The sequence below is a fragment of the Haliotis asinina genome, chromosome 1 (assembly GCF_037392515.1).
Source record: "Haliotis asinina isolate JCU_RB_2024 chromosome 1, JCU_Hal_asi_v2, whole genome shotgun sequence".
In the NCBI taxonomy this organism is placed as follows: Eukaryota; Metazoa; Mollusca; class Gastropoda; order Lepetellida; family Haliotidae; genus Haliotis; species Haliotis asinina.
The window spans coordinates 18,187,491-18,211,006 of NC_090280.1; the positions used below are offsets into that span (position 1 = coordinate 18,187,491).

The window sequence follows — 23,516 nt, forward strand, 5'->3', positions numbered from 1 at the left end:
ACCAAGATATGTTTATGATGGTGATATGATGATATGATGATATGGTGATATGATGATATGATGATATGATGATAATGATGCTTTCTTGATTGGAGTTTTGCATCACTCTGTGGAATGGACAAGGCGTTGTTCTCCAATTAGGTACTGATGTTGCTGCAGATGTTGTTGTCGCTGCTGCTGCTGCTGCCGCTGCTGCTGCTGCTGATGATGATGATGATTATGGTGATGAACAACTACAGAGATTTTAACGTATACGATGTCTAGTAAAATGTAAGCCTCGCTGAATTAAGCAGACAGTATTTCAAATACATTATGAAGTACATGTATCAAAAGATGTTTATACATCATAAGACATATCATAGCAGTGAACCAGATCTAGACTACGTACGATATAGAAGAACGCAAAAAATCCAAAAATCTCTTCTTTCTCAATTCCGACAGACAACTGCAAATACTGATCGTATTTAGTAAATGTTACGAAACATTGTGTGTCAGATTATTACGTCTGGCGAAGTGCTTCAGACAGACATCTAACACTTATTGACATTTGACTATAATTTCTTCAAGAAAGTAACTTCTTTTGTGGACCGCAATAGTGCAGTGGTAAGCGTCTGTCTATCACGCCAAAGTCCATGGTTCAGTCCCTGATAGAGGCATTATAGGTGGGTGTCCCGAGGTGGTGCACATTTGGGTAGTATCCATGGACAAGATACATAGAAGCACATAAGCACATTGTCTCTGAAAAGTATTATAGTGCCCTGTACCCGGGGACGGTAATGTGCATAGTGAGTGAGTGAGTGAGTGAGTCCAGTCCGTCTGTAAATAATCATAATCGCGTCTGAACCAGACAATCAAGTAATCAACAGCACGATTAACGCAACCTCACCTCTCTGTTTTACCTGTTAGTATCAGTTCTAATCTGGTGTGATCATCATCTCTTGAGCAAGTGCAGTGCTAGATTTGGAATTGGACAACTCTTTGATAGACGTTTAAAGTATGGCTGCGAGTTCGAATATCTGAACACGATTTAGAGGTATCAAATGTAGCCAAATCCCAACATAATCTGAAACATAAATATTTTTCCACGTTTATAATCTTTATAATATGAGCATAAATTACAGCATTTCCCTAACAAATCTGAATTGTGGGATAAATCCAGTATTTGATATGACTGTTGTAAGGGCTGATACACTAGGTATCTTCTCTACTCACTAACTACTGCTATCCCCCTATAAGGGACTGATACACTAGGTATCTTCTCTACTCACTAACTACTGCTATCCCCCTTATAAGGGACTGATACACTAGGTATCTTCTCTACTCACTAACTACTACTATCCCCCTTATAAGGGACTGATACACTAGGTATCTTCTATACTCACTAACTACTGCTATCCCCCCTTATAAGGGACTGATACACTAGGTATCTTCTCTACTCACTAACTACTGCTATCCCCCCTTGTAAGGGACTGATACACTAGGTATCTTCTCTACTCACTAACTACTGATATCCCCCCTTATAAGGGACTGATACACCAGGTATCTTCTCTACTCACTAACTACTGCTGTCCCCCCTTGTAAGGGACTGATACACTAGGTATCTTCTCTACTCACTAACTACTGCTATCCCCCCTTATAAGGGACTGATACACTAGGTATCTTCTCTACTCACTAACTACTGCTATCCCCCCTTATAAGGGACTGATACACTAGGTATCTTCTCTACTCACTAACTACTGCTATCCCCCTTATAAGGGACTGATACACTAGGTATCTCCTATACCTACTAATTACTGGTATCCCCTTATAAGGGACTGATACACCAGGTATCTTCTCTACTCACTAACTACTGCTATCCCCTTAAAAAGGACTGATACACCAGGTATCTTCTCTACTCACTAACTACTGCTATCCCCTTATAAGGGACTGATACACCAGGTATCTTCTCTACTCACTAACTACTACTATCCCCTTAAAAAGGACTGATACACCAGGTATCTTCTCTACTCACTAACTACTGCTGTCCCCCCTTGTAAGGGACTGATACACTAGGTATCTTCTCTACTCACTAACTACTGCTATCCCCCCTTATAAGGGACTGATACACTAGGTATCTTCTCTACTCACTAACTACTGCTATCCCCCCTTATAAGGGACTGATACACTAGGTATCTTCTCTACTCACTAACTACTGCTATCCCCCTTATAAGGGACTGATACACTAGGTATCTCCTATACCTACTAATTACTGGTATCCCCTTATAAGGGACTGATACACCAGGTATCTTCTCTACTCACTAACTACTGCTATCCCCTTAAAAAGGACTGATACACCAGGTATCTTCTCTACTCACTAACTACTACTATCCCCTTATAAGGGACTGATACACCAGGTATCTTCTCTACTCACTAACTACTACTATCCCCTTAAAAAGGACTGATACACCAGGTATCTTCTCTACTCACTAACTACTGCTGTCCCCCCTTGTAAGGGACTGATACACTAGGTATCTTCTCTACTCACTAACTACTGCTATCCCCCCTTATAAGGGACTGATACACTAGGTATCTTCTCTACTCACTAACTACTGCTATCCCCCCTTATAAGGGACTGATACACTAGGCATCTTCTCTACTCACTAACTACTGCTATCCCCCTTATAAGGGACTGATACACTAGGTATCTCCTATACCTACTAATTACTGGTATCCCCTTATAAGGGACTGATACACCAGGTATCTTCTCTACTCACTAACTACTGCTATCCCCTTAAAAAGGACTGATACACCAGGTATCTTCTCTACTCACTAACTACTACTATCCCCTTATAAGGGACTGATACACCAGGTATCTTCTCTACTCACTAACTACTACTATCCCCTTAAAAAGGACTGATACACCAGGTATCTTCTCTACTCACTAACTACTGCTGTCCCCCCTTGTAAGGGACTGATACACTAGGTATCTTCTCTACTCACTAACTACTGCTATCCCCCCTTATAAGGGACTGATACACTAGGTATCTTCTCTACTCACTAACTACTGCTATCCCCCCTTATAAGGGACTGATACACTAGGTATCTTCTCTACTCACTAACTACTGCTATCCCCCTTATAAGGGACTGATACACTAGGTATCTCCTATACCTACTAATTACTGGTATCCCCTTATAAGGGACTGATACACCAGGTATCTTCTCTACTCACTAACTACTGCTATCCCCTTAAAAAGGACTGATACACCAGGTATCTTCTCTACTCACTAACTACTACTATCCCCTTATAAGGGACTGATACACCAGGTATCTTCTCTACTCACTAACTACTACTATCCCCTTAAAAAGGACTGATACACCAGGTATCTTCTCTACTCACTAACTACTACTATCCCCTTAAAAGGGACTGATACACCAGGTATCTTCTCTACTCACTAACTACTATTATCCCCTTAAAAGGGACTGATACACTAGGTGTCTCCTATACTTACTAATTACTGGTATCCCCTTATATGGGACTGATACACCAGGTATCTTCCCTACTCACTAACTGCTGCTATCCCCTTAAAAAGGACTGATACAGCAGGTATCTTCTCTCTACTCACTAACTACTACTATCCCCTTATAAGGGACTGATACACCAGGTATCTTCTCTACTCACTAACTACTACTATCCCCTTAAAAGGGACTGATACAGCAGGTATCTTCTCTACTCACTAACCACTACTATCCCCTTATAAGGGACTGATACACCAGGTATCTTCTCTACTCACTAACTACTACTATCCCCTTATAAGGGACTGATACACCAGGTATCTTCTCTACTCACTAACTTCTACTATCCCCTTATAAGGGACTGATACACTAGGTATCTCCTATACTTACTAATTACTGGTATCCCCTTATATGGGACTGATACACCAGGTATCTTCTCTACTCACTAACTACTGCTATCCCCTTAAAAAGGACTGATACAGCAGGTATCTTCTCTACTCACTAACTACTACTATCCCCTTATAAGGGACTGATACACCAGGTATCTACTCTACTCACTAACTACTACTATCCCCTTATAAGGGACTGATACACTAGGTATCTTCTCTACTCACTAACTACTACTATCCCCTTATAAGGGACTGATACACCAGGTATCTTCTCTACTCACTAACTACTACTATCCCCTTATAAGGGACTGATGCACCAGGTATCTTCTCTACTCACTAACTACTACTATCCCCTTATAAGGGACTGATACACCAGGTATCTTCTCTACTCACTAACTACTGCTATCCCCTTATAAGGTACTGATACACCAGGTATCTTCTACACTCACTAACTACTACTATCCCCCTTATAAGGGACTGATACACCAGGTATCTTCTCTACTCACTAACTACTACATGGATTCTGATTAGTTGCTTTACACGCAAAAAATGTGCAAACATGGTTTTCAACGCAACAAGTTTCCGAAACAGTAAAGCATATTTTTAGGTCAATTTTGGTATTAAGTATTTCAAAATATAACCATTTTAGTTTTGTCTAGAATTACAGTTAAATACTATTTTGTTTTTCGAAGGCCATAAACATTATGTGTAGAAACAGTTGTACGATATCAAGGAATAATCGTACACCAATTGGATACATATTTTCTGACGCTATTTCACTCATAAAAAACGATAATAATACTGGCCTAAGCACACACCCTTGCCTTTGGTCACGTGAGGAACGGAAGACGACTGGGAGGCAAGTATTGTCTCTTGCACGACCTATAATTAACTATGAATTGATCTCATATTATATGATGAATGGGTTCCGTCCTATTGTAGTAGAATAGCCAATCCAGATTTTTTCGACCAACTCCATCAACTGGGTATATGGGTATTAATAAGTATTATTTGCTGCATCTAATCACTCGTATTTTGCAACACTACGCTCCTACAAATCCTAACATACATGTCATACGTTCCCTTACGAACGGAAATCTGGAAATGGTCGAAATCTCAGCTCGGGCTCTAGAAACGTTGTTTGCTATGGTACGGACTTGATGTTATATCAATCACATTGTACGTTGTTAAAAACACTTAATAAGCGCGAAGACACATAACAGCTATAGCCAGTGAACCAGATGAATTGTGAATCATTGTACGGCCTTTTCAAACAGGGACAATCTGCTGCCTAAACCTCAACATAAAATGTAGAAATAGGATTTTTTTAAATAAAAAATTAAAAGTAACTTATTAATACCGTCTTATTATGAAACAAGGAAATGGAATCGAGTGTAATATTGTTGTTTGTACACGTGTGTCAAAGAGTCTCTTTGCTGGTATTACAAACATCTGTAAACGAGGGAATCAAATAAAATGTCACGAACACTTCAATAAATGATGGTAATACATCCGTATATTCAAGAATTAGATTGTCCTCGCATGGTGCCTCCGAGGTTTCTAATCCGTTAATGGGATCATGCGCTGCATCTGCTGTAACAGGTGAATCAAGGACACTGGTAGTAATTTCACCAGCGTTGATATCCACAGCGCCGTCCACATGTGATCTTGGATCATCACTAATGTAACAATCGTGAAATTTATAAATGGAAAACCAGTCATCTGGTGGTATTTCACCGTTCTGGACGCTCGATGAGTCATGGTTTTGGGAGTAGACCGTTCGTGAAAGCGATCGTAGCTCTAAATTGATCCTTAGTATATTACTTTACTTTCGACTTACGACTGTCGACTAACGAAATCGTGTGGCCAGGTTACTGACTTGGTTGACACATGCCATAGGTTCCCATCTGAGTAGATTAAAGCTCATGCTGTTGATCACTGGATTATCTGATCCAGACACAATTAATAACAGATAATGATTAATTCTAGAGAGCAAGAATATCGCTGAGCGTGGCGTAAAACTGAATTCACTTACCCATCTTACTTGTTAGCGTCTTTGTAGTTTTCTTGATATTATTTGCTCTTTGGTCCACGGCATCTGTAAATGTTTCCTTGCTGTGTCTGAGAAACCTGAATCAATTTCACCTGAATCACCTGGTGTAATCACTGATCCATTCGCATATGTTTCCCAGATAATTTGGATGCCTTGTGACCCAAAACGGTCTTACTGAGTTACCTCCCTTAATTGGACAGGACCTGCTGGTGGGTTAGGCTTCCAAATTCTGTCAATAGTGACAAACACTCAGAACATGTCGGACCTTCTCTGAAATTACGCTCCCATGAAGGACTTATATAACTGACCGCTATTTGTGTTACAGCTCGACACTGAGCCATCAACTTACACCTGAAGTCCCTACAGCAACGCTCGACCTGAATACCACAAAGGAATATCAACAGGTCTCTTGTGAGCGAAAATATGAAAATATGAAGCTCGGTTGTCGCATAAAGGCACGTCAACTCCGATGGGGACGCTTGTGCGTGGTTTAAGTGTTCCCTTATCAAACCGAAAAACACCGCGTTTGATTCTCCTAATGAGCCAATGTGTATAGTCCAATTTTGGTTTCTCCAGTCACATTGTTACTAGAATATTGCTCAAAGCGGCGGAAAACCATACTCACTCACTCATATGTGCAACGGTCACAGAGCGACGTCACAAGCCAGTTCTCATCAACTCTACACTACTTGTGTATGCTATTATCACTACTCAGTACAGCGTTCGGAGTTCATGTTAGAACACTGTGTGTTCAGACAGGTGGTATCGTCACACGGACTATGTCGCATTGCATGGTACAAAGCACAGCAGTAACGAGTTATCATATATCGATTTAATGAACTTGATCTGTTTCGGAGTTTGTCTGAAATGAATTTGTCGTTTTGCTTTTAAAATTAAATTAAATTTCGTCAGGATAAAATGTCTAAACTCTTCACTTGTGTGGAAGTACTGACATTGTGTGGGTGTCAAATATTGATTGTTCAACGTGTCTTCGAGATACGTCATAATACGAATAACATCAATATTACTCGCAATCCTCTATTTGGTCAACATATCGTGTTTACAGGCAGGCTGGCCAAACGGATCCATCGATCCATCGACTTTCTTATGCAGTCGAATTAAAATCCTGCTTTTTGTTTCTTTAGCATTAATACTGTTTTTTTGAAACACGGGAAGCTTGGTTTAATCTCAAAAGTAGTGAGTGAGTGAGTGAGTTTATTTTTATGCCCTTTTTAGCAATAGTGCACTTTTCCCACAGTGTGTGGCACCAGAAATCCTTTGTTCCGCCCTTTTATTTATGGAGCTCCAACAGTATGGAACCAGCTGCCGCTCCAACTCAGGCTAACAATATCCATTGATTGTTTCAAATGTACCTTAAGAACACTCCTCTTTCAAAAATAATGCAGTGATTAACATATCCTCAAAAGTTTTGAACTATTTCATGTACACATGTTTTATGTCTTGTAGAACTCCAATCACCTTTATAATTATATGTAGCGCTTTGAGCATACACTTCTGTACGGAAACCAAAACGTTATTAATACACATGTTATTATTAAATGAGCTTCGGACCCGTTTTTTCGGCGTAACGAGCGAACTCCTTCAACATTAGGCTACCCCACCGCCGTAATGACTGTACACACGCGTTTGTACAGCTCATTGAATACCTTTTTCTCTGAGAACACCCGTCAACTATCAGACATATCATTCATCGTATCCCCACCCTCACATTCACATACACAGCGGTAGTGTCCCTGGTGAAAGTATTGCTCTCCACGATATTACTCTCTCTCTGGTTGCCAGGCAACCAACGTGCCATGTTTGTGACACCAACAGTGCTGGAACCATTCAGACTCGTTACAAACTCATGCTGCGCAGATGTTTCTATCCAAAATAGTGGCCTACGAAGTCAATAGAACAAACGAAAACAGATTTTGGACAATGTCTGAGAGTTGGCTCTATTCTTGAAAAGTTGTGAGTTTGGTTATGAAGCAACATGGACCAGTTAATGGGTAAATATGCCTGAAGAATCAGTATGTGTGAAGGTTGCTAGGTCTCAGAAACAGTTATAGTAGCACACACATGTTAAGTAAATATTAAATAATACAATGGCTCACATTGACCTCTCTTCAGGTTTATGAACAGCTTGCTAAGATGAACTTGAATATCATCATACAAAAACGTGCCTTTTAGTTACTACTACTACCACCACCACCACTACTACTACCACCACCACCACCACTACTACTACTACTGGTGCCGCTGCTACTACTACCACTACCTGAATTATTATTATTCCTACTTATTCCTATTATTCCTACAACTGCTAAATCTGTTGCAGCTACATCTACAACTGCTAAATCTCCTGCAGCTACATCTACAACTGCTAAATCTCCTGCAGCTACATCTACAACTGCTAAATCTGTTGCAGCTACATCTACAACTGCTAAATCTCCTGCAGCTACATCTAGAACTGCTAAATCTGTTGCAGCTACATCTACAACTGCTAAATCTGTTGCAGCTACATCTACAACTGCTAAATCTGTTGCAGCTACATCTACAACTGCTAAATCTGTCGCAGCTACATCTACAACTGCTAAATCTGTTGCAGCTACATCTACAACTGCTAAATCTCCTGCAGCTACATCTACAACTGCTAAATCTGTTGCAGCTACATCTACAACTGCTAAATCTGTTGCAGCTACATCTACAACTGCTAAATCTCCTGCAGCGACATCTACAACTGCTAAATCTCCTGCAGCTACATCTACAACTGCTAAATCTGCTGCAGCTACATCTACAACTGCTAAATCTGTTGCAGCTACATCTACTACTGCAAAATCTCCTGCAGCTACATCTAGAACTGCTAAATCTCCTGCAGCTACATCTACAACTGCTAAATCTGTTGCAGCTACATCTACAACTGCTAAATCTGTTGCAGCTACATCTACAACTGCTAAATCTCCTGCAGCTACATCTACAACTGCTAAATCTGTTGCAGCTACATCTACAACTGCTAAATCTCCTGCAGCTACATCTACAACTGCTAAATCTCCTGCAGCTACATCTACAACTGCTAAATCTGTTGCAGCTACATCTACAACTGCTAAATCTGTTGCAGCTACATCTACAACTGCTAAATCTCCTGCAGCTACATCTACTACCGCTAAATCTCCTGCAGCTACATCTACAACTGCTAAATCTGTTGCAGCTACATCTACAACTGCTAAATCTGTTGCAGCTACATCTACAACTGCTAAATCTCCTGCAGCTACATCTACAACTGCTAAATCTGTCGCAGCTACATCTACAACTGCTAAATCTGTTGCAGCTACATCTACAACTGCTAAATCTATTGCAGCTACATCTACAACTGCTAAATCTGTTGCAGCTACATCTACAACTGCTAAATCTGTTGTAGCTATATCTACAACTGCTAAATCTGTCGCAGCTACATCTACAACTGCTAAATCTGTTGCAGCTACATCTACAACTGCTAAATCTCCTGCAGCTACATCTACAACTGCTAAATCTGTTGTAGCTACATCTACAACTGCTAAATCTGTTGCAGCTACATCTACAACTGCTAAATCTGTTGCAGCTACATCTACAACTGCTAAATCTGTCGCAGCTACATCTACAACTGCTAAATCTGTTGCAGCTACATCTACAACTGCTAAATCTGTTGCAGCTACATCTACAACTGCTAAATCTCCTGCAGCTACATCTACAACTGCTAAATCTCCTGCAGCTACATCTACAACTGCTAAATCTGTTGCAGCTACATCTACAACTGCTGAATCTGTCGCAGCTACATCTACTACTGCTAAATCTGTTGCAGCTACATCTACAACTGCTAAATTTGTTGTAGCTACATCTACAACTGCTAAATCTGTTGCAGCTACATCTACTACTGCTAAATCAGCCGCAGCTACATCTACAACTGCTAAATCTCCTGCAGCTACATCTACAACTGCTATATCAGCCGCAGCTACATCTACAACTGCTAAATCTGTTGTAGCTACATCTACAACTGCTAAATCTGTTGCAGCTACATCTACAACTGCTAAATCTCCTGCAGCTACATCTACAACTGCTAAATCTGTTGTAGCTACATCTACAACTGCTAAATCTGTTGTAGCTACATCTACAACTGCTAAATCTGTTGTAGCTACATCTACAACTTCTAAAACTGTTGCAGCTACATCTACAACTGCTAAATCTCCTGCAGCTACATCTACAACTGCTAAATCTGTTGCAGCTACATCTACAACTGCTAAATCTGTTGCAGCTACATCTACAACTGCCACAGCTACGACTGATGTCGGGATGAAATTGGTATGTTCCCGGCAGCAATGCGTGACCGGAGACGAGATGAGGTTTTAAGTAGTCTCGTTTGAAAAAAATCGTTGACGAAGTTGCGTGTCGTTACAGTGGTCGTCCCGAGAAGACAGAGCGTTTGTAGTGTAGATATAATTACTCCGATCGCATGTTCTTGCTACCAAGTACATTCAGCTTCAGATCAATATCGAGCTGGCAGAGTGCCCACAGCTCGCCATACCAAAACGCCACTTATTTTATGCTACAATTGAGAAGTGTTAAACGTTTGACCTGTAACTATCACACCGAAACATCGCGTCGCTCGTTTCCATAGCAACTTGATGCATTTAAATCTAATTCATCTCCAAGGTGATGCACGAAACATCAGGGCTTCAGGCTTCGTGCGCATGCGCGATAACGCCATCAGCACGCGACAGTAGCGAGAGTATAAAAGAGCAGACGACACATAAGAGAGGAGATTTCAGCATGACAGTTGGAGAAGGATTAAAGTGATTGTATGAATACAGAAGGTGTATATGGAGGAGATATTGTTGTTGTGAACGCTGAGTATCTATTGTGGCTGTGATACGGGACAGAAACAAATATGGGGAATGCGTCATCGATTGAACCCTCCAAGACAGTTTATCTTGACATTAATGGCAAACAGGAGAAGGTAGGTTACTGGTACATCTCGGAGAAAGATGAGCGCCGGTCGAATTATAGCCATAGAAAAAAAAACTTTACTGATTCGTAAGGGACATGTTGATGTTGAAATGTGTTTTAGTGATATTTTCATTACATTGTATTTCATTACATGTGTACTTAGATTTTGTTGAAGTCAAATTTATAGTTGCAAGCCATAATGTTATTTTAACTTTATGGCTAGTGAAAGTAGGGGTGGAAGTTTGGGGGTGGTGATGCTTTTTCATTGAGAAGCATGTGCAATGTAAATGACGACCCCCTCCCCAAAATCATGTACAAAGTACGCCTCCCCACCCATTTTCCACCAATATGAACGGTCCTTAATGAAGCCGATCTTCGTGAAGGTGAACGTCTTCATTTAGGATATGTTATACGAAGGCATTAATGACATATGATTTGTGTTTATACCATTTAAACACAACACCACCACCAACAACAAAAACAACAACATCTTTGCCATCCAACGCATCATTTTCTTCCCGTCTTGCAATTACATTTCAAAATACTTGTCAAACGCCACATCAGCTGGAGAAACCTCTGACAGACATTGACCGACTGTTCAACCGTTTACAGAATCCTACAACGCTCTACTAGCATAACCCGATTTGTTCCATAACTCCGAATCATCATCGTCATCGCGCTGGTGGGTGTCTGTCGTTGGTAACTCAGCTTCTTCGCGCTGAAACAAAAATACCGGAACGATATGATCTGACAGCCCCCTCTCTTGCCTCCGGGGGTACGACCTGATGAGATTATTCTAGCTCCAATGTGACACTGAGTGTGAACAATATTGACAAGGTTATATAGTCAACACTACGTCTTTAATATGTTCACTGGGGTCCGTAAAACTAGAGAGGTGCTTCAGCCATGTTTGTTAATGATTAACGTTTTGTAAAGGAGTATTGTTTGAGGAAAAATTGCTCGAGATCGATTTGAATTAGGGCGACCAAGCGGAATGACTTGAGGGTATTTTGAAAGTAAGACTTGGTAATGTAAAGATAACACGTAACTATTTCTAAGGGAACTTTGACGTTGCCCATTTTGGCGATCAAGGTCGCTGATGTCGACCCATTCACATAATTTTCACTGGTACTTGGCTTTCTGCTTCCAATCAGTGAAATCCGTTTCTATTGAGAAGCTTGGAAATCGTGTGTTAATTAGGAAGACGTTGAGAACATTTTCTGTCCTTAATGCAGCGAATTCTGAGTGAAGTGCAGTTTAATAAATTGGAATTTGCAGTAACAAACTGTTAAGTTAAAATGATGATATCTTAACAGAGGGGACCTATATCTGAAGTGGTGCAATTGATTTACTTCCATTAGTTAAACACCCCATTAGTTAGACATCCCAGTTGTCAGACACCAGAAACTGGGATTTATTAGAGCAACGCCCACATAAAATGGGAGCGTCCCAGTTGGACTTTTCAACCATTAAGTTGAACCTAAGGAAAACTGTGATTCTGTTTAATGTTTCTACTCAGTTATGCAGAACAATGGTCTTTAGTAAGTGCACAGCTTGGGTCTGCTTATTTAGAATGATCATGTAGTTGGTGGTATTAAAAGCGACATGAGTAAAGATATTTGTTTTCATAACATTCGTTTAAAATATGTTAATGAGTATAGATATCTTGGAGTTCATTTTGATAGAAAATGTTCTTTCACATTAAAAAAAGTTTAGTTGGGTTTGGATCCTGGTGTTCTTCATCGTACTATTCCTTGAATACTGCAAAAAAGTGGTCAACAGACCTATTCGTCTGCTATGGGTGTTCTCTCTAAATCGAAATATTTCTACTTTTAAATGACATAGATGACATTTTATAACCGGTACAAGAGTAGTGTAAGAATACTGAACAGCAAAGAAAAGCAACTCAAGACATAAACATGTTTGCTTACTTTTGTGAGATATCATTTTTTCGAAACGTGCGTTTGTTTTCCTGTTTAATATATTACTGCAGAGTAAGCATATACATGTACACTTGACAAATGGATTGACCTTATTATTACAAACGTAAGAAATTACGGTCAGATTAGTTACGAGGAGTTACTTGACCTGAAGTTATACGTCCCGCTTCAAATATACTCAGGGAAACAAACAGGGGAACACCACTCCATGACAGCATGCCTATGTTTATTTTCAGATTTTTCACCACAGTCCTTTCAGACCTTTATAAGAAACCTGGATAGGAATATGGGAACACTTGTACTTTCATACGTTCCTTTATCTGTATTCCTGTGTATATGTCCGCACCCTCTCATGGTTTCTGAGGTGGTGGGGTGCTCTAGTGGTCAAGGGGTCCGCTTCTCACGTAGAAGACCCGGGTTTGACTCATTACATGCTTACAATGCTGGAATATTGCAGAAGGATGACAATATATGGATGAATAGCTTCTTTATTGTCACGAGAGCCACGTCTCGGTGTAGGTTCTAACACAGTTATCATCACTTACAATCATCGATATATTGTCATAATTCCTTACTGCCCCAACTTATAAATGCCTCTCAAAGAATGTTGCTAAAAGCGACGTGAAGCCATACTCACTCACTCTCACAGTTTCTTGTTTATTTCATCGTTACTAAGAATACGTCAGCAATGAAGTCAAATATGACCATGTTGACAGTCAGCATATTGAGACCATACCCTCCGGACCAATAGTCTTGGGTAACACCCATACACGCACCTGTCTGGCAAACGCCTCATGCTGAGATTAACCCTTCAGGGGACCCCTGAAGGTCCGAGTTCGAACTGAATCAATAAAGCATCTTTAGAAACTGTGAATGGACGTCTGAATCGTCCTAATTATCGCATAGTTCTAACAGTTGGTCTTTCCCTGATGCTTTCGAGAAGATTCGGGTTACAATTGGTCTTCAGCAACATATGCTTGTCCTAAGAGGTGACTAACGGGATAGGGTGGACAGACTCGCTGATTTGGTTGACAGATGTCACCGTATCCCAATTCCGTAGAACGATGTTCATGATAGTAAACACTGGATTGCTGATCCGGGCTCCGTTATTTACATGTATATCGTTGGAATGTTGCTGAGCGCGGCGTTAAATAACAAACAAACAAACAAACTTTTTGTTTATGAGCTATGGATGTTTCGAGAAAGCGCAGAATAAATACTTACTGACTTGTAAGCACAGTCCGATGAGGTCAGTTAAGTTCAAATGGATTACAAATTGTTCGTCTACACTTGCGACTGTCTAGACAAACACAAATTGGTGCCTGTATGTTGCTGAGCTGAATACATTCTGTGATACGGTTAAACGATCTCTCTTCACGTCCAGGTGGTTTGTGTCTATCAGTGATGAAGCCAATGGAGCGGACACACGTTGATGGAACATCATTACAATTTCCCTCGAGGCAATTGTTCATACCTTGATGAGAGTCGGGGTTTGTCCATGCTAATGTCTCTGTTTGATCCAGAGAAGGTCAGGTCGATACTCTATATCAGATTGTCGTGTCAATATGCTGTTTGTTTTTCTGTCTCCTATATCCAGCCCGCCGTGAATTTGTATTCTGACATGTATACTAATAACTTTATCATCTCAGATTTCCCCACGGTTGGAAAAGCTATGATATAAATAGTTCTTTTACCCTGCGAACCCATGAAGACAGGTACCAGTGAAGATCCGAGGCGTCCAACGTGTTCGGGTTGTCAGGTTCACATATGTCATCGTATCCCAATTACGTAATTGGGTAGCCTAGTCGTTGCAGCCTTGGTTCCCCACACAAAAGACAGGGGTTCGATTCCCCTCATGGGTACAATGTGTGCAGCCCGTTTCCGGTGTCCCCGGCCCTGATATTGCTGGAATATTGCTTAAGTCGACTCACTCAATCGAATACCAAAAATTGAGTATTTAATGGTATGTAAGACTTCAAGCGTTGAGGTCCCAATGGATGGATTACGCCCGTGACTAGTGTATTCGCCGTCAGTGGGATATTGTTGGCCATTTAGGATCTTAATCCTTTACCAGCCCATCGTTTAACATTAAAGAGAAACTGTTCTGAGATATCTTGCTTTAACAGAAAACTTCCATACTAATTTGTATATCCTTTACTTATCACCACTCTCTCTCACTCTCTCCCTCTCCATACATCATCTCTAGTCCATAAAATGTTTGCATGTGCAATGTGCTTTAATATTTGATCTTGAAAACTATATTCGTGAGCCTGTTGTTGAAAAAACACGGCTGTGAATGAATTCATCCATATGTGAAACCACACGTTGATGTATAACTTATGGAGCTACTGATTATAACACATCTTTCAGAATGAACATGGAAAAGAGTCAGCTATAAACGAAATCGTGAATAATTCATCACAATATTCGTGATAAACTGACGCACAAAAGAAAGTTCACACCAGGTTCTCTCGGAGTGTTTTCCAATAAAAGATTTAAATGCTATTACATGTGGTTTAGAGTCACAAAACTTGTGTACGTGTTGCCGAAGCACCACGGGTGTTTTTCATAAAACAAACCAGGCGTGTACTTTCCTTTGAGCCTCAGTTTATTATCCCAATCATATCAGATTACAAAAGTTTTTAATTTCATTTGGATCCTGTAATGGCTGTCCCCTAGCTCAATATTTATTGTTCTTTTTGCACGCGACGAAATGCGGCTATTTGATGCAGATTCAATTATTTTCAGTTAACACAATCTGTGGAATCTAATTTCGCTACATTTATATTGACAACATTTCTTGATCTCTGTAGATAATACCGCTTCGTATCAACGAAGATTTACTTCTACAATTCCATCTACGTGCTCGTGTATGTCTTTGGAGGGTGGCACAGATAGGTTTCCATGGCAATAGACTGAACACATTTGGTCTCGAACAATTAAGGGGTGCTATGGTGACCTTGCTTCGAACCATTGTCTCGTCATGAGGGGGTCCGAAGCCGCGAATACATTGCGAAAACCATGCCTGGTTCAGTGTTACTGCTCGAATATTGCTACTCACTCACCTACTTACGCCCACGGAAATGTATAAAAGTTGCTTGATCCCCCGTGCAGGGTTGTGTGTAATATTTAGATCGCTAAGGCGAATATGGAACCGAACTTTAACACACTCGACTCACAGCTGACAGTTAGTGTTTGGTATTTTATAAAAAACACACCGAATATTTTTTGTGTGATATTCAAAAAACCATCTCGTCCAGAAGGTAATTCCCGAAGGATTTCTCTGTGTGTTTGTCTATGTATCAATGCTTGTCATGTCAAATCTCTTCACCGAGAACACGTCGAAGCTTTCATCTGATGACAGGTTCTCGTGATGTGTCAAGTCAGTTATACAGCTTGGAGATGATTGATGGGTGACTGGGCCCCAACTGGGCACTGACTCCCAACTTAATTACGAGCTTCAATAAAGCCGGTCCCTGTTCGCGTTACATGGGATATCTCCGTAGTTACTGACTTTTGAAAAGTATGTCCTTGTCCATTCAAGCGAATGGGTACCCGGTAGGATGAGATGGTCTGGCGCTTCGATTGTTGGCATTCGAGAGGATACTTACACACTGGTGCAGTACGGTGTATTTGCATTATTATTACTATTGTTTCCTAATAATATAATATAAGTATAATAAGTATAACAGTAGTCGAAACAAACTACACCCAGAGAAACATACCACTCTTCATTGAAGTATTAGCTAAATTCTAGAAGGCACACACAAGTGAAAAAGCAAAAATGGGCAAAAATGTTAATCCTGAAATATAATAATACGGAACACTGTTCATCCGGTGGAGTCCAGGAAAACAAGATTCATTTGTTCTACAGCAGATAGCTATATTCTTGTAGTCCATCATCATCCTATCTAGCTCGTTTCCTGACAATGTCAGCACTCATCTCTGTCCTTAACTGTTCCAGTTACAAATGAGTGAGTGAGTTTAGTTTTAAGCCGCAATCAGCAATTCCAGTTACAAAACTATATAAACCGTTTGTTACTGTAGAGGTGCATCTTGTGTACAGTGTGCGAAACCCATGTTGATAATGGTTTAAATGATGCAAACAAGAAATGGTTTCTCGATTCGATGTATGTCATATTACTGTCATAGTAGTGCTTTGGGCATTGAGACTGTTTCAGATAACGTTTGTATGTATGATCAAATCTAATTTATACTCGAGTGAGTATTTTTACGCCGCTTTTAGTCATATTCCAGCAATATCACGACGGTGGACACCAGAAATTGGCTTTACACATTGTACCCATGTGGGGAATCGAACCCGGGTCTCCGCCGTGACAAGCCAACGCTTTACTATTAGGCTATCCCATTGCTCAAATCTTAACGTGACTACTGCACTCAGCAGATTAGTGACAGTTGACGAAGTGCTGTTTGTGTGGCTGTAACCTAAGTCTTGATGGGCATTCAGAAGTCGGTTCAGTAGTTGGAACAACACGGCTTGAAACATTAACGTTCATGGACAACACCTGCATGCATCTGTTTAATGACTTACATCAGCAACACTCACTCACTCGCTAACACAGGAGTGTTAGTTTCTTAGAGACAACAGTTACGCACCAAGGATATTAATCATCGTGATAATGTTCACTGTCTGAGCATTTCACAACTTTGTCAGGTATCTCACTCCTCTGTAACAACGCTCCCAGTATCCAGGTGCCTAGCAAATGCATCTGAAATAATTAGGCAATACGAACAGGCAGTGTATTAAATCACAGCATTCAAGACTGTCGGCTTCTGTTGATCGCAACCTTGCCTCTGAAACTTTCCTGATGCATCTGTCTGAACATCTCTAAATTGTACGACCGTAGAATATCAAGACAAATGTCATTGAGTCCGATACTGTTGAAACAATGTCCCATGTTGTTCACTGTGTTAGACTGGTGGAAATTGCTTCAAATTCTATATTTTTATAGACTGTTAAAAAAATGAACCAAATTCTATCTCGCTGTAGACTGTCGCTAAAATGCCATAAAATGTTAATACAGAAACAAATTGATTGTTGAGAAATGCCACCACATTATGTGCTGTTACAGAGTGTGAAATATACCATAAAATAGTGTATTGCTATAAATTGTGGAGAATTGCTATTTAATGTTATGTAGACATTGTAAGCATTCCAAATCATACAATATTCATATATTAACGTGCGATTGAATGCAATACCATCAGTTTAAAATTTTTGCAAGAGTGACAGAGTTGCTTTTAGCAGAATTTTAATTCTACCACGGCGGGTCAGTTCGATTTTGAAGGAATGTATGTAAACCAACTGATACAGAAATATATTCATCAGATCACAGATTACAGATCACAGATTACTAACTCACTAAAGGGAGGCAACTATGCACAACGGATTGCCTTGGAAGACAGATCATTAACCTCACTTGAAATTTGCCTCTGACGTGCACTATCGTCAGCGCTCCATCCTAATTACCCAATGGTTGTTCAAATTACATCACAGGTATCCTCACCTCTGTCCTTATTGTAGAGACCCTTATTTGTCGCATAATTACGGCAGGTGTTTTCAGCCTAATAGACATGTTAAAGGCGCCCGATGACGAAATTCACACCATCCCCAATTAACAGATGGTGTTCGACAGGGCGGGTCTGAGTTTGGGTACTACTGTTGTCCTAGAATGCTCGTATCTTGAGCCGGAGGGCTGTTGCTGTTGTCGATGCGTTGTGTGCGGTGCTTCATGTCAGAGTTACTCTAAACTGCAATACTCTTTTCGATGGTGGCTGATGTGACTGAGTGAGTTGAGCTTTACACGTCACTGACAATATTCCAGCTATAGGGAAGTGGCCTGTTAATAATCGAATCTGGACCAAACAATCAACACATACGATGACATGCGACAACCAAGTCAGAGAGGCTGATCACTGATCCCGTTAGTCGCCTCTTACGACAAGCATGGGCTACTGTAGACACTAGACAAATTCTAACCCGGATCTTCACGGGTCAGTGTGGAGTTGGTTGGTAGGATTCACAGTCCCGATCCAAAAAGCGTTCGTAACATTGGGACATTCGTAAACCTCTGATAAACTAGAAAGTTACGACAGGTCGCAACCTTACGAAAGCTTTGTGGATCCGGACCCAGGTGTCGTAGATGCGTTCTGAGCCATAGGTTTGGGGTCAGGTGTCTGACCCAGCATGGTAACGTTTTGAGCCTCAGGTTTGGGGTCAGGTGTCTGACCCAGCATGGTAACATTTTGAGTCTCAGGTTTGGGGTCATGTGTCTGATCCAGCATGGTAACGTTTTGAGTCTCAGGTATAGGGTCAGGTGTCTGACCCAGCATGGTAACATTTTGAGTCTCAGGTTTGGGGTCAGGTGTCTGATCCAGCATGGTTACGTTTTGAGTCTCAGGTTTGGGGTCATGTGTCTGATCCAGCATGGTTACGTTTTGAGCCTCAGGTTTAGGGTCAGGTGTCTGATCCAGCATGGTAACATTTTGAGCCTCAGGTTTGGGGTCAGGTGTCTGACCCAGCATGGTAACATTTTGAGCCTCAGGTTTGGGGTCATGTGTCTGATCCAGCATGGTAACGTTTTGAGTCTCAGGTTTAGGGTCAGGTGTCTGATCCAGCATGGTAACGTTTTGAGTCTCAGGTTTAGGGTCATGTGTCTGATCCAGCATGGTAACGCTTTGAGCCTCAGGTTTAGGGTCAGGTGTCTGACCCAGCATGGTAACGTTTTGAGTCTCAGGTTTGGGGTGAGGTGTCTGACCCAGCATGGTAACATTTTGAGCCTCAGGTTTGGGGTCATGTGTCTGATCCAACATGGCAACGTTTTGAGCCTCAGGTTTGGGGTCAGGTGTCTGACCCAGCATGGTAACATTTTGAGTCTCAGGTTTGGGGTCATGTGTCTGATCCAGCATGGTAACATTTTGAGTCTCAGGTTTGGGGTCAGGTGTCTGATCCAGCATGGTAACGTTTTGAGTCTCAGGTTTGGGGTCATGTGTCTGATCCAGCATGGTTACGTTTTGAGCCTCAGGTTTAGGGTCAGGTGTCTGATCCAGCATGGTAACGTTTTGAGCCTCAGGTTTAGGGTCAGGTGTCTGATCCAGCATGGTAACATTTTGAGTCTCAGGTTTGGGGTCATGTGTCTGACCCAGCATGGCAACATTTTGAGCCTCAGGCTTCGGGTCAGGTGTCTAACCCAGCATGGTAACATTTTGAGTCTCAGGTTTGGGGTCATGTGTCTGACCCAGCATGGTAACATTTTGAGCCTCAGGTTTGGGGTCATGTGTCTGATCCAACATGGCAACGTTTTGAGCCTGAGGTTTGGGGTCAGGTGTCTGATCCAGCATGGTAACGTTTTGAGCCTCAGGTTTGGGGTCAGGTGTCTGATCCAGCATGGTAACGTTTTGAGTCTCAGGCTTGGGGTCAGGTGTCTGACCCAGCATGGTAACATTTTGAGCCTCAGGCTTGGGGTCAGGTGTCTGACCCAGCATGGTAGCATTTTGAGTCTCAGGTTTGGGGTCATGTGTCTGATCCAGCATGGTAACGTTTTGAGTCTCAGGTTTGGGGTCAGGTGTCTGACCCAGCATGGTAACATTTTGAGTCTCAGGTTTGGGGTCATGTGTCTGACCCAGCATGGCAACATTTTGAGCCTCAGGTTTGGGGTCAGGTGTCTAACCCAGCATGGTAACATTTTGAGTCTCAGGTTTGGGGTCATGTGTCTGATCCAGCATGGTAACATTTTGAGCCTCAGGTTTGGGGTCATGTGTCTGATCCAGCATGGTAACATTTTGAGTCTCAGGTTTGGGGTCAGGTGTCTGATCCAGCATGGTAACGTTTTGAGTCTCAGGTTTGGGGTCAGGTGTCTGATCCAGCATGGTAACATTTTGAGCCTCAGGCTTGGGGTCAGGTGTCAAAAATCAACATGCCTCTTCTGCAAGGGGCGGTGGAATAGCCTAGTGGTTAAAGCGTTCGAATGTCACGCTGAAGACGCAGGTTCGATTCCTCACATGGGTACAATGTGTGAAGCTAGTTGTTGGAACATCGCTACAAAGGGAGTAAAACTGAAGTGTCATCGAAGCAACACAGCCTCACCTGAATGTATGTATGTGTGTGTGTGCGTGCTTGCGTGCATGCATGCATGCATGTATGTGCATGCGTATATGTGTCACTATGCATACATGTATGTATGGATGGGGGGTTGGATGTTTACGTGCATGCATGTATGCATGCGTGTATGTATTTTAGGGTAAAAATATAACATACCATAAACTATAGTGCAAAGAGAAACTATTTCTGATGGGCGAGTTTGGTTTCTACACAAGAGCACGAGTATTCACTTCGGCGTGTAGTTGTTACTTAGAGTGGGAGTGGTCATTCACAACGGTACTGTCAACTTGACAGAAAAGTATTCTTCAGTTGTTACAAACTGATGGTAATTATCAGTTCGATGTATGGCATTTCTTTCGCCATGACGTCAGAACATTTCACAACATTTCTAGGTGATACATACATGTCGTCAGAGGTAAGGAGTGTAAACAGTTGCCTAGCAGCTAGAAAATAATCTACGTGTGATATGAACAGGCAGTGCTGAAAACACAGAATTTAATTGCTGTCAGACTCTATTTTTGTCTTATATTCTGAATATATTTGTCATATATTTGTCATATATTTGTCATATATTTGTAAGATCTTTGAATGTTATATAGATATACTGGTCCAGATTGTCTTAAACTAACCGTTCGATGTTATTTTAGTCTGGATTTCTGACATCAAACACTTTGGGAAAAGAAGGTACTGTTTCCAAATGGCTAAAAATATATGAAAAATTCAGGAATGGTAACTTAAAGATGGTTTACTTGATTTGTTACAGGCGTTATGTCTGCATCATATCCATGATCATCTAACATTCAGCTAATAGAAGCGACAAAACCCTTTCCCCAGCCATGAGAAATCTGTCGATTGTAAAAGTGCGACTATATCTTGAGCATAAATTTGTTTCAGCAGTTTTGCAGCTGTCCGATGTTGTTTGTAAACAAATCTGGGTCACACAATCCAGTGATTGTCACCATGCGATACGGTGGCGTGAGTCTTTATGAATCCCTATAAAACAGAGATGATAGCATGTGTTCGCGAACAAGTGAGCGTACCCTGCCACACCGGTTGCACCCGTCATATGTCCCCAAGTAAAGTTTGTGATATTTTGATCAAATGTAAGTATCAAGCGTATGCTTCTCGTTCAAGGAAAACCAAGATCTACAGATAGTCAGCTTCTTGCAATGAGTGCGACGTGTCGGTGTAGGTAGTAACACCGTTATCAAGCATATGACCTACACCGAAACGTCGCACCCAGTGCAGTAAAGAAGTTGACTTTCCATAGAACTTGGTTTTTTGTCCAATCCGGCAAGTTGTCTGCACCGGCATAAAATTTCAGTCCCATCCGTGGGTCGCACATTTATCATCAGCTCTACGGTCCAGTACATTGTTTAAACAAGATCATTTCTTCAGTCCCAATGAGTGCCGGTTTAGACAGTTTCCACTGTATATGCATAGGTGTTATTGGTCTTAGGGGCATTATTGAGGTAAAGAGGTATTAATCCCAACTCAGTGCCCACACTTCACTTGAAGACATGGATGTCTAAATAAGCTCTATTACTGCGGATCGGATATCAGAGAAATCAATGTATTGATCTAAAAGGAATACAGAACGTGGACTAGCAACTCTCACGACCTCTGTTTCTTCAACAATCTTGCTGTGTTTCATTTCATTTTTGTGATGAGCAAGGATTCCATTGCTGAGTTTGTTAGTCGATGATCGAAGAAACGTCGCTGTGTGTAGCTGAGCCAATTAAATTTTCACATCAGTAATTTCAAATGAAGCCTAAATTTAAACTGATGTCACAATTTCAAGCTGGCAATTTTTTTGCTGCTTTGAGTAGATGACTAGTTGTGCGCTGCGCACGTGCGTGCGTGTTTGTGTGTGGCTTGCATGCGTGCTTACATGTTACGTGTGCCTACATGAGTGTGTGAGTACGTTCAGGTGTATGTGTGCGCAAATATCTGTACCTCTGTGCTTGTTCTTCTCTTGACTTATTCCAATGGACTTATCCGCTGGAATGCTATTCAATAACTTGTTTAACCCCTTAATCCCTAGCGCGAAGGAAAAACACACCATGAACCATCATTAAGCATATTGTTGTATGATGCCGCCCGGTATTGAACCACAGACGTAATTGCCTAACGCCCTAGCCACTCAACCAAGGACGCGGTCCTAAAAAAATGATGTCATCTTCCCACCTACTAATTATGACATCGAGTCATAACTGACAATAATTGTGTAATTTGGATTTCTGTTCTCTGGTCCAGTTTTCCCAAAACGAAAAAATCGAAACTAATTTATCCTCATTTGACTTATATTCAGTTTAAGCAAAAATTCTTCCCACCGTATGAGGAGCCACAATTGGTGTTGTTTTCACTATTTACCCGAGTAATTCCAGTCTCAAATTAGAGACTACTAATTATGTAATTATTACTGTAGACGTGTATTTATGCTGCTGAAGATTGCAACTGCTTGATTCTGGCGTTGGGCGTTAATCCCACGCCTTCGGGATTTCCAGAGTGTAATTTATATCAAATAACTGTCAGAA

The 23,516-nt window shown here is 41.2% G+C and overlaps 2 protein-coding genes across 7 annotated transcripts in view; both read left to right on the forward strand.

Annotated features, from left to right (window-relative positions):
• LOC137255169 (ice-structuring glycoprotein-like) overlaps positions 1 to 10,320 on the forward strand; it is a 32,139-nt gene extending 21,819 nt beyond the window's left edge. The window contains exons 2-3 of the mRNA XM_067792609.1: positions 160 to 222; positions 8,276 to 10,320. Of these exons, the coding sequence (XP_067648710.1) occupies positions 160 to 222; positions 8,276 to 10,320 (2,108 nt within the window). The remainder of the gene's footprint in view (positions 1 to 159; positions 223 to 8,275) is intronic.
• A 412-nt stretch (positions 10,321 to 10,732) lies between these two features.
• The window catches only part of LOC137287767 (high affinity cGMP-specific 3',5'-cyclic phosphodiesterase 9A-like), a 96,901-nt gene continuing 84,117 nt past the window's right edge, over positions 10,733 to 23,516 (forward strand). For 5 of the 6 annotated variants that reach the window (XM_067820166.1, XM_067820157.1, XM_067820186.1 and 2 more), the window contains exon 1: positions 10,739 to 10,927. In XM_067820166.1, the coding sequence (XP_067676267.1) occupies positions 10,859 to 10,927 (69 nt within the window). In that variant the 5' untranslated portion in view covers positions 10,739 to 10,858. Of the gene's footprint in view, positions 10,928 to 23,516 lie in introns of all 6 variants that reach the window. The other variant, XM_067820170.1, reaches the window with a different exon arrangement.